Source organism: Mytilus galloprovincialis, chromosome 14 (genome assembly GCF_965363235.1).
Source record: "Mytilus galloprovincialis chromosome 14, xbMytGall1.hap1.1, whole genome shotgun sequence".
Classification (NCBI taxonomy): domain Eukaryota; kingdom Metazoa; phylum Mollusca; class Bivalvia; order Mytilida; family Mytilidae; genus Mytilus; species Mytilus galloprovincialis.
In genome coordinates, this window is record NC_134851.1 from 61198777 (window position 1) to 61219238 (window position 20462).

General features: G+C 30.6%; 1 protein-coding gene across 1 annotated transcript in view; it reads left to right on the forward strand.

Annotated features, from left to right (window-relative positions):
• Window positions 1–3372: 3372 nt before the first annotated feature.
• The window catches only part of LOC143058134 (hemicentin-1-like), a 53765-nt gene continuing 36675 nt past the window's right edge, over window positions 3373–20462 (forward strand). The window contains exon 1 of the mRNA XM_076231595.1: window positions 3373–3421. Coding sequence (XP_076087710.1) covers window positions 3373–3421 — 49 coding nt within the window. The remainder of the gene's footprint in view (window positions 3422–20462) is intronic.

The following is a 20462-nucleotide window of genomic DNA, read 5'->3' on the forward strand; positions in this document are numbered from 1 at the left end:
TCTGTTTCTCTTTTAGATGCTATTATTGGTATTGGCTAAATAGGAAAATAAATAATAAAAAGTAAACCATGATAAAAAGAAAACAAAAAAACTCATTGATACTCATACTGAGGACACACAGAAAACACAGCACACATTGTCAAGTAAAACAAAACAAAAATCAGTCCTCGTCAGGTAAATGATTCGTGTACATGATTTAGGGATAATTAAAGCTTACCTTTGAATTTAATATCAGCATCATTTGGAAGTCTCAAAAATGAGTCTACATTCGTCGTCGATGATATTATCATGAGTGAAATTATAAACATAAAGTCCATCCTTCAACAATGTTCAAACGCAGTCAACTTTCAACATCCGAATTGGAATTCTTTTAATCGTTTCATTTTTAGCGTAAATACTCTTTATGCAGTATATATATTTGAGTTTATTTATCTTATTCGAATTGGCAAGATGTTGACCAACGACAAGCTAATAGGCGTGAGATTGTACCATACATGAGTTATCATATTGCATGCATATCCTGGTACCTGATAACTTTTTACATACACATGATATTTTTTTGATTATTTAGTGAAAGACGATCTACTGGTTGAATATACATCATGCTATAAAACAATGAATGTATAAATGAACAAAAATTGAAATCTTTTGTTAAACGTTAAGAAATATGGGTATCACAGATGTCATATAAAGATATCTTTTTGTCGTACCCACAGTTCCATTAAGGGGGCTTGCGGGTCTAAATCATTTGTTTTATTTAATGTAGGATTGCGCTATATTTTTCCATAAATGAACTTTATCTTATACTTGATAGAAAAATGAAATAAAAAAATGGGGTCACAGTTCATTTACGTTCACTATCTGCCTTCTAAAGAAGCATATATTTTTGTTATAGTACTTTTTTCTGTTGTTTTTCTGTTGAACTAATAGGAGAAATAGCGGTAATATCGAAATAAATCGTTTAAAATTTACAATTATTTAGATTATGTACAGCTTATTCTAAAGCAACAATGAAAAACATAGGTCACCGATGAGTTAAAAAAGATATTTCAATTTTAATGCCAAAAAAATGGCATCTTTGCACCAAAGGAAAATAATTTGGAGCCTTTTCAAGGATATCTTCATTCTACAAGTCACCTGGGGCCAGCACAAATTGATTTGTTGGAATGATTTTTGTACCATAAGATAAAGTGACAACTACTAAAGGTAATAAATAAAATTTGTAATGAAAAATAATTGTTTAATTTTGTTCTGAGAATCTTATACCCGCGAGCCTCCTTAACCATATTGTCCGTGTCTTTAAAACCATAACTGACATTTGACATACTCGCGTCATATAGTATAATGAGATCTGCTGATCGTCTTACACTTCAATCCGCTGTCAAGTGTGTATCGTGTCGCGCAATTTGTTTGTTTTCTGCGTAGTTTTTCATGAACAATGTTTTGTCTTCTTTAATGTTTTGCATCTTCTGGATATTGTTTTTTTTTTTATATTTCATTAGTCATCCCTATGATATCTTCCTACTTTTTAAGTAGTATGACAATAACAATCAAAACCAAGGAGAAAACAAAGACTCACAAATCCAAAAGAATTCACATCAACAGTTATGAATAATAAATAAGAAACAACACGAACCCCAATAAAAACCGAGAGTGAAATCAGTTGCTCCGGAAGGGTAAGCATTTCCTGCACCGTATACGGCACCCGTCGTGTTATTTCTTTGTTCAGTTCGGTAATGATGGAGGGTTATTATATCTGAAGAAGAATATCAGATATTTTTGTCATAATGTATCTCCCCGTTCGCCGTTTCAGAATCTAAAGATTTTGGTATATATTTTCAAAAGCGTACACCAAAATGTGGTGATTGTTTTTTAAACGTTCTAAATAATTGAAATTCAACCAATGACCTAATGTTATTTTTATCTTGATGTAAAAACAATGAGATAAACCATAGTCCTTTAAATTCTGAAAAGACGAATTGACATGAGATACACATAATGGACTAATCATAATTTATGTTATTGTAATCGTAAATGCGTCATCTCACCAAATTAATGGACTGTCACAAATTATCCAGTTTTTTAATTATCATTTTGGATTCATTGAAAGCAACGTTTCTGTTGTTGGTTAAACATCGTCCTATGTGATTTCGAGTTATTGACTTGTGATATAAACATGAAGATTTTCGCGGGATTAACTATGTTTTCAGGTACCCAGAATTCCTTCAACATTATATGGTATACCAGCACAGCATAATAAATAGTTATTTACAATTAAAACAAATCATAATATACCCAAGCCTTTAAATGCGTTGGCCACCTCTACCTGCAGATTTTATTCATTCTATGTAAATAAGTTGACTGTTGTATGAAACTGTTTTGAGAAATAAGTCTAGTTTTGTATAAATGTCTCCTTGGTTATCATAGCAACCACATCAACATTTGGTATAATTCAACTGGGTTATTGTTAAGAAAATTGCAATTTTACGTACTTTTAGACCCCGTCTGAATAGAAACACTGTGTATGATATTTAAAAACACCTGTATTTGTTAATTGTTCAATCATTTATCTTTAAAATGATATATTATAGTATTATTTTATCTGTTATCTACATATTGGAATCAGTCGTCATAGTAGGGGGGAAACATTGTATGTGGAGAAATGTTAAATTTCTAAAATTAAGGTTTTTTTTTGAGGGAGTGAAATGATAAAACGCAATTTTACACCGCCTTGTGAGTATGGTCTACTTAAACCTTAGCATGTTATCCAACTTTAGGAAAAAAATTGGAATGAGTAATTTGATAGTGAAATTTAAACCCCTTTTAGAAAAGACAGATATTGCCATTTTTTTCAAACTTTTCATTTTCTAATGACTGACTTCAAATCTTTGTTTTCTATTTAATATAAATAATTTGACTTTAAAAAATGTAAAATTTTCAAGAACAATACTTAAAGTTCATTAACAGATGGAGAAACTGTGAAAAAATAGTCCACATTTAGCTTTGCTATCTTTCTTGTTTTAGCCGGCCCTTTTTTTTTTTGGAGCTCTTCACAAAAGAGTCAAATTTCAACATAAATATGCAGATAGAACTTTCAAAACATACATGGTAATCAAATATGACCTTACATTCCTGCTTTTTTTAACAATTTGAAAACTAAGTTACTTGTTCAGAAGATTTAAAACCCTTATCCAAATTTACAGAAATTGATACATATAAAATTTTAACGGAGGCTGGAATACTTACAGATTCATTTGAACATTTATGTGTGTCGGTGCACATTTTCATTTTATTAGAGAAATTATCAAAATAGAAAAAGACGTAAATTGTGTAAAGTGCCAATATCCCTCAGTTCTCATCCAAAAAGCCAAAATGTACCCGAGAGAGGGAGGAAGACCAAATCAATCACAGGAGGAAGACCGTAAGATATTGTCGGAGTTCAGAAGATTAGAGAACATTGGGGAATCATCATTCCAGTCAACACTAGTAAGCATTTTATCAGAGTTTTCCTATTAACAAAAACAGGCAAATGATCATTTTTTAACTTTCAAATCACAAGGTTGGGGCCCAGGGGCATGTATAATAGATGGTTTGGAGCAAAAATAGATGCCAGTCGACTGATAATAAAACGATATATGTTAAACGTTGATACATGTAGCGCTATTAGTATTAACACAGTGTATAACGTACACCTGTCGAATGGCATATCAGTGGCCGATCCAGAACTTTTGATAATGGTTTTAATGTATTTATAAGATAAGCATAACACTTCAAAAGAGAGACGAAAGATACCAGAGGGACAGTCAAACTCATAGACCGAAAATAAACTGACAACGCCATGGCTCAAATTAAAAAAAGACGCACAGACAAATGAATAAAAGTTCACATTGCTATACGCAATCATTGTACTTTTATCATTGTTGCAACCACATCTAAGCAATATTGAACATTTTACTTTAGAACCATTACATATAAGTGAAGACAAATTGGCAGTGTTCTCAATTTCTTAATTTAAATAACCTTTCGCCTATCGTTATAATCTAAGTTTATGAAAATTTACTAATAATGATATTGGTAATAAAAAGGCATTCGAGAAAGCGCCAACGTGAGAAGATATTTTTTACTTGGAATTATGTGATTCATGTGTTCTACTACCATTAACGAAGCAAACTATAATAAGGCAGACAAAAAATTATAATATGACGAAAAAGAGAGATATTAAATGATTGGAATTTTACAGAATTTTCCGGGCGATTGAATGTTCGTGAAGGATGACGGATGCTCTGGGAGAAGCATCGACCTAAGGCTAGAAACTAACAATCCTACTCAATTGTGATTGGAGTCATAGTGTAATTGTGAACTTATACCGCAGTGTCCACAGGCTAGTGGTACTGTAGTTGAACCTTTTGAGAAAACTCGCAAATAAAGGCCCCTGAGAGCTGGGTGAAACATAGGTTCATACAAAATTCAAGTTATTGTATTTGACTTCTAATGATAGGTATGCATATCCTTGTCGGGTTATTTTAGAAGCACGGAACAATTTCTTGGGTCTTTTCTTTTTAAACTATAGGTCACACTATTCCAGTACGCATTACACTTTTTGTTGACACCCCAACTGTCCGTACAAAACGAAATTACGTCGGTTGTCCCATGACTTTTTTCTAATGCTGATTAGAAATATGGACCACTGTATTTAATTGTTGTTGTAACCATTCAAAATGCAGCGAACTATTCGTTTGAATGTCAATATAAATGTCAAGACTTCGGGTCGATTTCTAGATTTATAATGAAGACCAGAAAACGTTTTACAAAAAATCGATATAATGACGAAAGACCAAAAATCTAGTGCGATGAATATTGAAAAAAAATATTAAGTATGTTAGAAGTTTGCTGGTAATCAGGAAGCTATAAAACTCCTAGTCGTAACTACAATCCCGTTGTACTGTCCTGGAAGTGACCTACCAAATTAATCGTATTACCAGATTTGTACTTACATGAGTTACACGACGGGTGAAACATGTGGATCAGGATCTGCGTACTATAGCTGAGATAACCAATAGCGTTCATGTTGATCAGTCTTTAGTTTTCTATGTTGTGTATTGTGTACTACCGTGTGTCTCTTTCTTATTTGGCAACTGCTTTATCAGTTTATTTTCGACTTATGAGTTTGAATGTCCATATGGTATATTTTCTTTAAAGGGACACAAGCTGTCAAATTCATGTTCACTTATTTTAATCAAATTCTAATACTTGATTTATAACAATGTAAAACATTTATCCAAACTATTGAAACTGTTGAAGGCGGTACATTGAAGTATAATGGTTTACTTTTATATGTTGTTTTTTGGATGGAGAGTTATCCCATTGGCACTCACACCACATCTTCCTATATCTATAAAAAGTCTTAAAAAAAAACAATAACAGGGCACTGGCATGAACATACGTAGTTTCGTTCCCTGTATGTTTTAGTTTAGACGCCATCTAATCAAACATCGAGTTGACCTCTAAGGTCATCCAATGACCATATAAGCGATGTAAACATGAATATAGATATAAATAGATTAAGCAAACTCGTACTGTTGGATTCTCTAGATAAAGGGAACAATAGTATATCGCTGGTGGAAATTCATAAATCGATTGAAAAAAAAATCCGGGTAACAAACTCAACTGAGGGAAATTTAATTGTATATTATCGATGAAAAATAAATGTTTATCATCGTTTTTACCTTATATGAATGATTTTTTGTGGATCGAATCAGTCAATCAAATGATTTACCTTTGCTTCACTTTCAATATAGACAATTCACGTGTTATCCATCTCAAGCTAAGGGGTTCAATTGGAGTTCACATGAATACGGATGCATGAGGTCGATTTATTTACTTGCAAGGGAATAGTTCTAATCAATTAGCTTAGTTTGACAAAATTGAACCATACTGGCTGCTAAGAGCGAATTTGTATTTCACTATTTCATTCCATTATTGATTAATAATATATATGATTTTTTATATATCTCATAGCTAGAGAGAGCCCTATTAAGGAATTAATCAGATACGAGTTAAAATAAACAAACATTTTGACAATCCTGAATGACTAATTATCAAAGATGATTTTAAAGAAAAATTAGTGGTAATGTCAATGTTGGTATTCAGATATTCAATGAAAAGGAAACCAGGATAAATCGATATCCGGCCAATTTCTAAAGTATACAAAAGTATGCATTCGATCTTTAAACATTTCTGAAAATTAAAGACATTAAGTGAAATTTAACGAAAAAGTCGATATCTAAATTCATTTTCTGTTTGGTTGTTGACAAGATGTGTTATTCTATTTCTTTTTCCAAGGTCTAACTTTTTTAATTCATGGTTTTATTGTAGAACATTCAAGACTTATCATTGGCTAAAAAGACAAAGTGAAAACAAAATAGTTTTCTAATTATTTTTTTTAATTTTCAGTATTTCAAATTTCTTAACCTTTAATCTTCTTTGTCCTACAGTTCGAGTAGTAATTGAATAGACAACACACACACACTTATGCAGGGCTTTAAAAGTTCATATCCAATAGGACAATAATGAAATTATTTACACAATATGTGTTTGGAACTCTCAATATATTGTATAAAAATTAAAAAAATAACTATGTTAATACACTATCAATAAAACTGTAGTTCCATATTTTGAACAAGAGTTGTCGTTCTTCTCACAACAATACAGTTATTTCTAAATTAAATAAATATTAAAGTCACTATCAATCAGAGACAAAGACTAAAACTATAGCAGTGTCAGTGAAACAAACTCAAATTCGCACGCAACAAGATTAATTGTAAGTAAATACATTTTTATTTTGTATGTATGATTAGCGTGTGAAATAAAGAAGTGTTTGAAAGAGTTGCATCTATTTAAAATAACGAGAAAAAAAAACATTTTAACAAAAGAGGTACGGTACATGTAAGAGTGTAGTTAATAATATTGTATCAATAAATATTCTAATATGAATGTATCTTAAAGGTTGTTTCTTCTAAATGTGACATATGTATTGTTTGTTTTAACACTGTATTGGTGAATTTGCAATTTTCTAGCATTACGTAAACATGATAGCTAAACTTTGTATCTCAATGTTTCAGAGTTAATTACTTTTATTCATGAACAGACTGTCATTTATTAAAATTTGGCAATTGCAAATCATTGCGTAATATATAATATTAACTTCAAGAATCTGTAAGGTGGTACAGAACACCATATGGATTTAACTCTTTAAGAGCATGCGATACAGTTTTGATCCCGTATTTACAGTTTGATAAAAATTTCCATATAGGCTTTTTTTTGCCTGATTAAATCAAATATGTAATAAAAAATGTACCTTCATGTGCTACTTTTTGAGTTAAATGAGGTCGAAATTTTGTATATTTGCTCAAAATTCAGATTTGTGGTCGTATTTTCCCCTTCGAAAGAAAGCCATAACTTTTTTGTTTTAAAGATAATCACAAATTGTTTTTTGTCAAATAATTTGTAATTTCTGTATTTTATAAGAATCTTAAAAACTTATGCATTTTTTATTCAGAAATAACTCATATTTATCAAATGGTGATGAATTGAGAAGAAAAAACGTAATTTTTTGCTGTATATTCATCAAAATTAAAAAAATTGCATTATTTACAGTTTTATAAAATTTGGTCCACATAATCTCCCTGCAAAATGAAACAAAATGTCGTTCTGAAAATTAGGGGTCCATGCACTCGTTTTCAAATTTTATCAGTTTAAATGATAAAAATCAGTCGAAAAATGCATCTTTTCCCGATATGTCGTAGTTTGACAACGTCATTACCTCCCATGTAACTGTATCGTATGCCATTAAAACAAATAGCTTGACATTTTAATCACATATTATTATTAAGAGGAAGCATCTCAATTATGAATGTTAGTGTTTATATTTAATAATTCTTATAAATTTCGATCTTCAAATAGATAGTTTTTTTTATACTTTTGTCTAAGTAGAAATTTTGTCAAAATTTAATCAAAACAAATCTGTTTAAGTCTAACGATTGATACCCACTGTAATTAAACATAATCTCAGGTTTTGTTTCTCAAACTGTTAGTGCATGACTTACGCGTAGTAATGTAGATTGTTTTCCCTGTAAGGAAACTGATTTCTATTTTTAAATCGCCATTTCCTAGTAGAGGAATAAACGTTTGATTGTTTATATTTTATTTTTATTTTAAAATTCCATGATCTGACACGGGGTTCTTTCTTGGTGCGTTTGAAGTAAGATGTATTGATTTAATTATAGAATAAAATGTTTTAGAAAGTATAAAATATTTATATACACTTCCATGCAAGTGATGGTCAACAAATATCGCTTGACAGTAATTGTTAGGCAAAGTTTTAAACCATCTTCTTAAATGTATACACACTGATATGAAATATCCCGATGTTATATGATAACAGTTAGGTTAAGAAAAGAAAATGGTTGAATTATTCGTAACCAAATACAGCATTTAAAATAAGAAACACAATGGCATGCCTAGCTGATATAGTCCTTGTTTATGTTGGCGTCCTTTAAATACTTTTAGTCACGCATCAGATTACCTGTTTATCAACAACAGTGAAATTATTTTAGACTGGTTCGTGGAAGGATTAATAAATTAAAAGTGCACAACAAAAGCAAGATCCAGTATACATGTGTACATCTTTGTTTTTCATATTGTGTGTAAATTTGTTTCCTCAAAATTCAAATAACGAAATACATTTAAGTCTTTAACATGGAATAACTTTAAAATGAGGCAAATATAGCTTTAGGTCTTGAGAATACTCTTTTCAGGATTTTTACAAAAGTCTCTAAAATGGGTGTAGTACATATTTTAAAGTGATTAAGGAAGAAGACATGTTCGGCACTTTTGAAAGTAAGTCGAAATCTCACCATTTAATCACAAGTGACAAAATTAAACTTTACTCATTTTTTACAATTGTATGTTTAAATGTCCAAAAAGAAGCGAATTTTAGCAAACTATTTAAAACTATATTGCATGTTTACTTTATATACTTTTCAAATTACATTGTTTTACACCAATGCATTCGTCACCATTTGAAATAAGTGTGGATCGTTTCTTTTCTTGGTATGTATTTCTTAAAGTATCTTCAATAGTGAAGAGGCATGCAGATTTTTTTATTTAGTTAACAGTTCAACACTTTGAACTTTTATAGATACTACGGAAAATATTGTATAGTTACTGAAATAATACTTAATTAACGGTGTTTGTTATCGTCAAAGGAGTGCACTTTTAACGGGTATTTTTGCTTAATGAACAAATGCATTAAATTAATTATAACAAGTATAATTGGTATTTCACCGATTTACTTCTGTTTCTTCTTGTTAACCTCTCATGTTGATCCCTAGTAGTCAACTTACTAAGAATTCATAGAGTAACATGTATTTGAAATCCATTGAGAGAACTTAATAACTAAAGAAGACGGAAGAATAAACACAAATTAAACATTTTATCACCGGTATAAGGAAATAATTCGTAAATATAACTCAACATGCAGACATCTTATACGTTCAGGTATTTCACATCCAATATTTTATGGTAATATTCTTTACAAACCACAAAAATGTCAGTATTCACCTCAAAAGCTGACAAACCTTTAAACAGACTTATTAAGAATGGATATAGTTACGATACTGTTGTCAGGTCATTCAAGATTGCATATTTTGGCTTTAATATTGATTCACTTATAGGGTCTTTGCATCGGAATTAAACACATTTATTTTTTTAAAACAGTTATTGGCATGACACGGGTTATGTTCTTCTCATATATTTTGTTATAGTATGATACTAAACACCTAACGGGAAGGATTGTGCCTGATATTCATATGATGAAGACATAATCTTTCAATCAGTTTAATTGAGGTCTGGAGCTGGCATGTCAGTTAACTGCTAGTCGTCTGTTGTTATTTATGTATTTTTGTCATTTTATTTATTGTCTTTTGTTACATCTTTTGACATCGGACTCGGACTTCTCTTGAACTGAATTTTAATGTGCGTATTGTTATGCGTTTACTTTTCTTCATTGGCTAGAGGTAAAGGGGGAGGGTTGAGATATCATAAACATGTTTCCCCCCGCTGCAATTTTGCGCCTGTCCCAAGTCAGGAGCCTCTGGCCTGTTAGTCTTTTATGATTTTTAATTTTAGTTTCTTGTGTATAATTCGGAGTTTAGTATAACGTCCATTATAACTGTACTAGTATTTATATTTAAGGGGCCAGCTGAAGGACACCTACGGGTGCGGGAATTCTCGCTACATTGAAGACCCATTGGTTGCCTTCAGCTGTTGTCTGCTATATGGTTGGGTTGTTGTCGCTTTGACACATTCCCAATTTCCTTTCTCAATTTTATTCACTAATGATATACCGTATCAAGCAATGGCCGTAAGTACTGAAAGAAAATTACAGAACTAACCCCCTGCTTTAGAGTCAAACCGTCCTAGTCCAAAAAATAAAAGTTCATATACGTTACATAAAATATTAGAAAACAACCATATGCTGTTCTTGGAAACAATAAAGAATGTAAGTCAGAAAAACACAATGCAAACCTTTCTTTCAATACGCAGATAACGATTAGATGAAAAATGTGTATTCCAATCGGTTTAAAAATACTAAAATGGGATCCTTAACGACAAATAAAACCGAAATTGATATACACTGTACCACATGAAATTTGCTATTTGATTATTAGAATAACAAAATAAATTAACAAATTTGTGGCAACAACAACTGATATCGGTATGTTCAGATGTAATGCGACCTTGTCTTTAATATGACAATTCATCATATAAAATTGAGGGGGCGGCAGAATATATTGAGCAATAGCTAAAAGAATCTACAAGTGCCAATTAAGACTTATTTCACTAGATAATTTTTGAATATTGTGGAACTATTTCATTCTAGACTTGTAAATCTTCCTGATTTGTTACTTGTAGTTTCTCTTTAGAAGCGGACCTTCTCATTGGTTGGTACAAATATGTATACTAGTTCAGTGATAATGGACTTCATACTAAACTCTTAATTATACACAAGAAACTAAAATTAAAAATCATACAAGATTAACAAAGGCCAGAGGCTCCAGACTTAGGACAGACGCAAACTTGCGGCACGGTTATAACCCTATACCTCTAGCAAATGTAGAAAAAGCAAACGCACAACAATCCGCACGGTAAAAATTCAGTTTAAGGGAAGTCCGAGTCCGATGTCAGAATATGAAACAAAAGAAAATAACAACAAAATGACAATAATACATATATAACAACAGACTACTAGCAGTTACTGACATGCCAGCTCCAGACCTCAATTAAATTGATAGAAAGATTATGTCTTCATCATATGCATATCAGGCACAATCCCTCCTATTAGGAGTTTAGTATTATAACATCATGAAATATATAAGAATATGAGAAGAACATACCCGTGTCATGACAACAACTGATTTTAGAAGACATGTGTTTAATTTAGTTTCAAAGACCCTATAAGTGAATCAATATCAAAGCCAAAACATGTTTAAAGTTTTTTCAGCTTTTGAGGTGAATGATGATATTTTAGTGCTTTGTAAAAAATATTACAATAACAGATTGGATGTGAAAAACCGGAACGTATAATATGTCTGCATGTTGAGTTATATTTACGAATGACTTCCTTATACCGATGATAAACTTTAGTAAATGATTTGACTAGTTTGTGATATCGAAAACCCTGGTGTATTAATTTTTCAGTAATACATAAATTTATCTGGCTAAAATCTAATCGTACAAGTTGAGATATACAAACACCGTAAGATGATGACAATGGAACGTCACCATCTCAAAATAGATCATTAACAATAGGAAATGAAAAATCATCTTTTTTGTCATAAATTTTTGTATAAAGCTTCCCGTTAATGATATAGATATCAAGATCGAGGAAAGGCCAGTGGTCATTGTTAGTATTAGCTTTATTGAAAGTAAATTCAGCAGGGTACATTTCATTAGTATACATACTGAAGTCGTCATTATTGAGAGCCAATATATCATTCAAATATCTAAAAGTATTGTTAAATTTTTGTATCAAATTTTGTTTCGATGGGTCTTTGCTGAATTGAGTCATAAATTGGAACTAATAACAATACAAACACAGGTTCGCAATAAGTAGTGCACATTGGAATTCCAATAATTTGACGATATACAGAATCTCCAAAGCGAACAAAAATGTTATCAAGTAAAAAATCAAGTGCAGATATAGTATAAAAGCATGTCCAATTGACATAGTTCTTTTGTTTGTTGCTACTAAAAAGTGAGTTGAACATATGTACTTGCATTCTGACTTTTTAAATGTCCACTTATTTGGGTGTGTGAATTTTTCTTAAAATGAATATGAGGCAAAGTGGTATATAGGGTAGAGAATTTAAACTTTTAACAGATTCAAAATCACAAATATATGCATGTTTAATGATAAAAAATAAAAGAGGAATTTCCGAAAACAAACATTCTGACAATAGAACTTCTGAAATGGTTCGCATTTTGTCCTTTTATGACATGTCTGTCACTATTTCAGATATTTCTAAAATTCCGAGTTTTGTTGCTGTTGATTTACATGTATATCATGTGTGAACATTGTACATATATAAAAGATTACCTTTAAAAAAATGTGTACATGTTATTACGCGACGTGTGTAGTGATAACTGATTTATTTGTTTTTTATATTCGTATGTTTTTAAGTTCATTAGGTATTTCTATTGAAATTGTAAATGTACTGTTTTAAAAAGGTGAATAATAGAAAACAAAGAATAGGTAATGTATGACGAATTTTTAAATTGATTTTCCACGAAATGCTATGATCTTCAGCCATGTTTATAAAATTATATAAATAGTTCGGTGGGCAATTCCGTATTTCTATATAACTAAGATAAATACTCATGACGAAATATATAGTTGATTATCTTTAAAAGCTTAAAACAAAAGTGTCAAGTCATTCAAACTAGATTGACTTTGAATGGATTATGTTATATTGATCTTTTTTGAAGTAATTGAAAATGCTTGGAAATAAAAACATTTTGCGTATAAATGTAGGTAAATATAAAAACTATTACGGACAAATACAATTCTTCAAGTGTTAGTTGCATTTGTTATATTATATTGCAATATTTGTAATTACGTTGTTCAAATGCATTTTGTTCGGTATATAGTTAAGTCTTTGCTAACATAATTTCGTCCGTCCTACATTGTATAATCCAGTCACATAAAAATCCTTAAGGATACAAAGCTTATAAACAGAAGGACAACCGGATGTACCCTTTTGAACAAAATGTGATTCGGCGGCGCTCAGTAGTTCTACGCCGAAAATTGGACTTTTTTGCGTCGGCCGACGTCAACTGAAAAATGGCGCGCTTTTGTATTTATTTTACATTCGTTTGCGACAAAGTACCAATGATAGATACTGTTGATTGTAAGCATATCTATATGAGAAAAAAATATGAGATTACATATCATTTTCACTTTCGAACATTAAAATAAATTTGATTTTCTGCACTGTAGGATTAAATGGCTATATCAAAAACGGGAACAAAAAAATACCTATCCTTCGATTTTCTATAAATTTATACATCCTATTCTTGCGAGGTTTCGGCATCGAAATTCGTATATAACAGGAATAGTTAAGCCAGGGCAAAAATTTGTTCCCATTCTAATGCAGGGGGCTCAACGTTTTATATGTTTTCCTTACATGGTCGGTAGATTTAGAAATTGGAAGAGATTCTGTTTTTTAGAGTAAAAATTCATTCAAATGACATGTTATTGTGAATCCTTAGATATGATCTTCCTTAAGAAATAACATTATGTGTATATAAATTGTAAAGTTATAGATTTTTATCGAAATTGAAGGAGGCGCCATTTTCGTCTAATTTTCCATTACGTCTATTGGTTACTATAATTATGAGCTGTTTTTAAAAAAAAAATCCGCCTCGATTTTTTTATACTTTCAAATAATAATCTTTGGTACAAAATGTTTGTGTTATAAAAAAAAAATTAGGCACTTCTATCGAGTATAAATGGAGAACAGTCATCTGTATTGTGTATGTCCCCACTATGGGGGCGTGGTCCTTCCTAAACCTTGTTTCTGAAGTACACGATAGCTATTCATCTCTCGGAAATAATTATCCACTAAAAATTATTGATACATAACAAATATGTATTAGGACAACAGTAAATTTTACCTGCTTGTGATTTTTTGAATCAAAATTGCCGGTATCGACCGCAACCGATGTTGTATCAGTATATAGATCAACGTTGTCAATTTCCGGCGCCGAAAATGTCAACGTAAAATGTCATTAAAAGTTGGATTTTTTTCTTCTTTGTAGCATTTTCTTTATTTTAATGTCAAGAAAGTCATGCATTATGTTGAATCCACATCAACGTTATACCAACACAGGCATAACTTGGTAAACTAACAGTTTTAGACCCACATCATCATCATAGGATTGATTTGTTGACATCGTACTTTTGATCAAGATTCAACAGTTTGTGAATATTGTTACCGGCGCTGTCTATATTTAAAATGAACAACTTATCTGATAAGGTCATATCGAATTTTTTTTCATAATTTTCCTTTGGTTAATACAATTATCGTTATGTGTTTTGTTTGGTTTTTTTTTTTTTTTTTCTAAAACAAAAAAAAGGGGGAGGCTCTTTTAATTTTATCAAAGGCATTTGTCATTTTTAGGGGCTCATGGTTTGCAGTAAAGGTTCAAACTCTTCATGACTTTACTTATTAAAACTTCAAAGTACTGCAGTGTCTTAGGGCAATAGTGTAATGCATTACTATACATAATATAAAGACAGTATAGAGTATTAGTAATATATCTATGCATAGAGGGAACAACCATTTGCTATTCTAGGTAGGATTAGGTGTTCGTACTAGTACTTGTCCAACTTGGGTACTTTACCTTTATACCACCTCAAACTGGTTTCTTTTTATTTTGTTATCTTGTTTAATGTAAATTATTTGAATGAACTATGTAAAAGTCTGTTGCCAATTTTGTGAATAAACCGCATAAACCATAACATTGGAGATAGTAGGATTTTTTTCAGGATTGACTATTTATTAATTTTCATCCAATGCTTTACATGCAATTTTTTTTAAATATATTTCACTTTTGCATACAGATGCAGACTATTTCTTTTCAGCCTGTCTTGTGTCATGTTATAATTATTTAGGGGTCTTTTGTACATGTAGCTTGCTATACATATAAGCTTTGGATTTCAAATATTTTTGCCACGAGCATCACTGAAGAGACATGTATTGTCGAAATGCGCATCTGGTGCAAGAAAATTGGTACCGTTAATTTTATTGCTATACCTTATTGGTTCTGCTAAATGTTGAAGGCTTTTAAAGATCTCCATTTATTAACTTTTTAGTCGTTTGGTATCTGGTAAAGAGTTGTCTCAATGGCAATCAGACCCCACCTTTTTATTTTCATATTAGAACTGTAATCAAGCCTTAAAATGCTAAAGCAGGCAAACTAAAAGGGAACTGTAGTACCTTGAATAAATAACTTCTTACAAAAAACCATTCGAAATAAAAAGAAAATTATGAAATATTTCAAATGATACAATGTACATGTAGCTAGCCAAATGGAATATTTTTTGTATGTTGTGAATCTCATTTCTACTTTCAGTCGCAGGGGCTATGTTGTATGGTTGGCTGTATCATACATTTGTAACTGGTGATAAGATATACATGTAGTAATGCATTGTTGAATACTGGTTTCCCTTTCCCCAAATTGATAGGGATAAAATAATTATATTCTGTCACTTAATCTCAACAACAGGGCAAAAGTGAAGAAAATCACATTATTGATTCTGCTTATGTTTTCTGCTCTTTGGTTGGGTTGTTGTGTCTTTGACACATTCCCCATTTCCATTTTCAATTTTATGGATTCTTTAAGTATGTGATATGTGAATAAATATCCAAAAGTGAGCTTATTGGATCAAATTCAGCCTTGTGATTCAATTCTTGAAAACATATGGAAACAAAATCGAGTTTTACAACATATTGGTAAAAGTCTAATTTACCATGAAAAAAGTCCAAAAATCTTGGAATGGTAAAAGTGAGTTTTCTTTAAATTACACTCATGCAAAATAAAAGGGAAACATTTGAGTTTAGAGGGAAAATATATTCATTTGTCAGAAATATAAAATAAAATGAGGAATCTTATTAATTATACAACAGTGATATTGCTTTGAGAAAAAAAATTATGAAAACAACTGAGTGAATAATCTGAATATTTTACTAAATATGGTGACATTTCACTTATACACATTTTAATGTTGAAAGTCTTGCATATTTAAAACTCCTCTTTTTTCTACACTTTGAGTCCATAGTCGGCTTAAGTTTCATTTATTCAATCCTGCATAAGTTCAATAAAAATGTCTTCTTATATTCACTCGAACCACCTCGGTTATCATTCTGTACATGAATATCTCTCTCTTAACAAATTTCATATAAATTGCTGATTCCAGGTATCAAAATTTTCACTCCCAGTAAAATTATCCTTCTGACTGTATGTATTGTTATTGAAAATTAAAAAAAAAAAATTTTGTAAATAAATTAAGTTTGTTGATACAATCAAAAAGTAGTGAAGAATGATAATTATATTATAATATATTTTATTGTTATTGCCATCTATAACCCAAATATGGTCTGCTCAAGTCATTTCTTATCTGAAGAAATAATGGCCATGTTTATTAAAACACTTCATTCCCATGGATATGATGCACATCATATAAAAGTTAATTCCCTTATACTGTTTTTTAACATAAAAATTATTTTAAATTACTGTACCCTTCCTTTCTAGATAATAGAATAAAATGTTAAAACTATTAAAATATACCATTTGGCCTTAAAGTCTGTGTATGATTCTTTGACCTATAAACTATAAATTTTAACTTCCATTCCAAAGGAGTATAAGGGCCCATTTTGACCTCAAATTTCAGGTTCATATGATGAAAGATTTTGTAAACTTTTTAAACGCCTAAGCGTCTACTTCAGTCGATTCAATTAGTTTGTGTGAAATATTTTAACTATTTTTGTCATTTCAGACGCTTATATTGAAGCATAAACATAAAAAATCTATCAAATATGCCCTTATATGTCACAATTCAGAAAGATTTTGTCAAAATTGAATGTGGACGCATCTGTGTTCATCCTCTACCTTTATATATATTATGTATTATCATCAAATACAAGCTACATTCAAATATTAAATATGAAAACAAATGCGTCCATTTCCATTTAAAACAAAAACCGTCTAAAATTTAACTCAAATACTAAAATTGTGAAGATTTCAGTAAGTTAGCATGACTTAATGATGTCATTACCCGATATATATATATATGTATTTGATTGTCATAAACAGCCCATATGTACATGTATTTATGTAGCAGAAGTATTATACTTTCCAATAGATTATCTTAAAGTTTACATCATAACAATTTTGTAAAAGTGATATAATTTGGGGCCAAAAAGGGGTCTTACTGAACCTACTACTTTATTCCATTGACAATTTTCTTGTCTGACTGATAAATGTAGAATATTTCCTTATGAAAATAGTTTTAATACCATGTCTATTATGTTTTGTTTGAAATTTGTAGGATTGAAATCATAGCGCATTGTAAATAACCTACGGTTGTTACCCTAAACAGACACTTTTGGATAACTTACCCTTAATATATTGTAGTCCTATTGTTTTCTATTAATAACAAAATAATGTTGCTTTCAACATCACTCTTCGCTGACATTCCATTTGATTACTGTTTTCTTGTTGCATGTATATCATACATGTACATGTACTGCAAGTGTTTTTGTTGATATATAAAAGTCCCCTGTTTTGAATTTTTGATTCATAGTGAACATCTTTCTCCAAATAAATATAAAGAAAATGTAAATACAATTACTAAATCAATTGAATATACTAAATTATCAAAGCAAAATTAAACTTTGCATTGTTATTATCAACATGATCAATACATGAATACAAATTTGCCAAATAAATTACCAAGAAAACACATATATTTTCTCACTGCAACATTGTGCAATGAAGACCCATTGCTGCCTGTCGGCTGTTGTCTGCTCTTTGGTTGGGTTGCTGTCTCTTTGACACTTTCCTCATTTCCATTCTCAATTTTAAATATTTCTTATGTATCATAAATAATTATGCCTCCAGTATTTCTGCTCAATACTAAAAAGTTACAGGCAAAGAAAACATTTCAGTTATGAATTTGTTTTTTTTAGGTTTAACATGGAGCAAATTTATGTTATAACAATCCTTTCATTAACATTTTTGTATGCAATTATATAATAGTGTACATAAATATTATACCGTGTCCATTGTACAATGCAAGCTGAGATATTATACATTTTTGGGCCACTCACAACCTTAGTCCTAGTTTTTTTTTTAAAAGATCCATGAACCACCACTATCATACAGGGACTGACTATACTAACTAAGTAACTTAGTATAGAAAGTCCCTGTGTCATGACACCATTAATTTGATAATATTTAATGTATTTTTATTTCTAATTAGTTTGTATGTATATGATTATAGTCTATAGGAAGAATATAACATGTCAGATACATGTATATGGATATAAAGAAAGTGTACAGGCATTTTATATTTGCTAGTTTCTGGCCATTGAGATACATGTGGATGCATGTGTAAGCCCTCAAATGGATGGGTGATTCAGTGGTTAATTTCCATGTGTAAATTTCTTTTAAAATTTCAAAGATATGAATTTAGAGGATGGCTATCTAATTTATTTATTTTTCATATGGGGAAGAGGAGTATGAATAGTGAAACAAGTGCCTGTTATTGCTTTCCCTTTGTATTTTATGTTCATGAAAGATTTAATTTCTATGAATATTGAATTTTGGTGTACAATGTACATGAAATCAGGGACACAAATATTTTTTTTTCCAAAATGAAATATTATACCTGTCATTAATACCAAATTAGCCAACAATTGAAGTGTCATACATTCCAATGATTTAGTAAATGGACTTCAGCAAAATTCGTGTAGCCTCAGTAGCCAATAATTTTTAGGGGAAAATTACCCCCCCCCCCCCCCGTTTTAGAGAACTTACAATCGGCATGAAACGTGATCATACGTGCTTTCAAATTTGTTTCATTTTGGTCCATGTGTGCAGTTCGAGGTTAACAATGATCTATTATCCGAGCAAGAAGTGGTAACGTGTATATTTTCAAGGGAGATTGTGAAGAACACCTTGACCAGTTTGAAAATGGATGTTGACAACTTGTGTGAGTATTATATTTCCGGAGACAAGGGCGGATACCTTAGACCGAAATCCGAATGTATTTCACCAGTAAATAGCTCAGCCTCTAGTAAATAATTGGTTCAATACAAGTATATGAAAAGGAAATGATGAAAAATTGGATTTCAATTTTCATGTTTGATATAATTTTACACTTTATTTTTGCCGTTTAAATCATTTATTTGGATCCGACATATTTGATAATAATTAACTGAAATATCAGGAATAAACCTTTACCTTTTGTGATGTGTAACATTACGTTTAAGCATCCAAGAATGTCAAAAATACAACTTTTCAGCGTGGAAATTGGAATGCCAAATCGAACGTCAGTCAGTCCTTGTATTCATGTCTTACTAATTGTGTTAATATAATCGAACTATTATGAACACTATTTATTAATAATTCGTATTCAGACAGTTTCATCTCTTTTCAAGAGTGGTATGAAGAAAAACCAAACAAGCACAGTTAGCCCACACGCTACAACAGACTAGTATGAGTAGGATAATCAAATTATTGTGGAATGCAATTGTTACATTATGTGTACTTGGTTCAAGTAAGAAATTAAACTAAGAAATCAATACCTACAGCTGATCATTTTCATTTAAAACAGTAAACTAAGCAAATAAAATTCATGACCGAAAGACAAAAGCCAAACATAATTAAGAGAATAAAAAATTAATTCTAAGAAAATAATAATATTACCATAATATAAATAACTGTGCCAAATGCACATCTTGGCAAGTAATGACTGAAATGTTGATTGAAAGTCAAATTTCTAATTAAACGTTTAAAGGATTCAAACAAACCAACAGTAAATTAAAACCCGGACAATTTACTACTTACTTACTCATACCTGTTTAATAGGCACTTTTATGTCAATAAAAACCAGCAACACCAATAAGGTGTAATTTAATAACATGTGGCTCACCTATAAGTAAAATGTACATCTAACAAGAGGTACAGTCGATACATGAAATAGTATTCAGTTTCCTAAACTTCGAACAACATTTGAGTTTGAAAACTGAACAGAATTGTTGCATGCGAATTTGAATTTACATCAACATTGGATTTTTTTCTGACAAAGTTTTTACATGCGAATTTATATTGTTAAT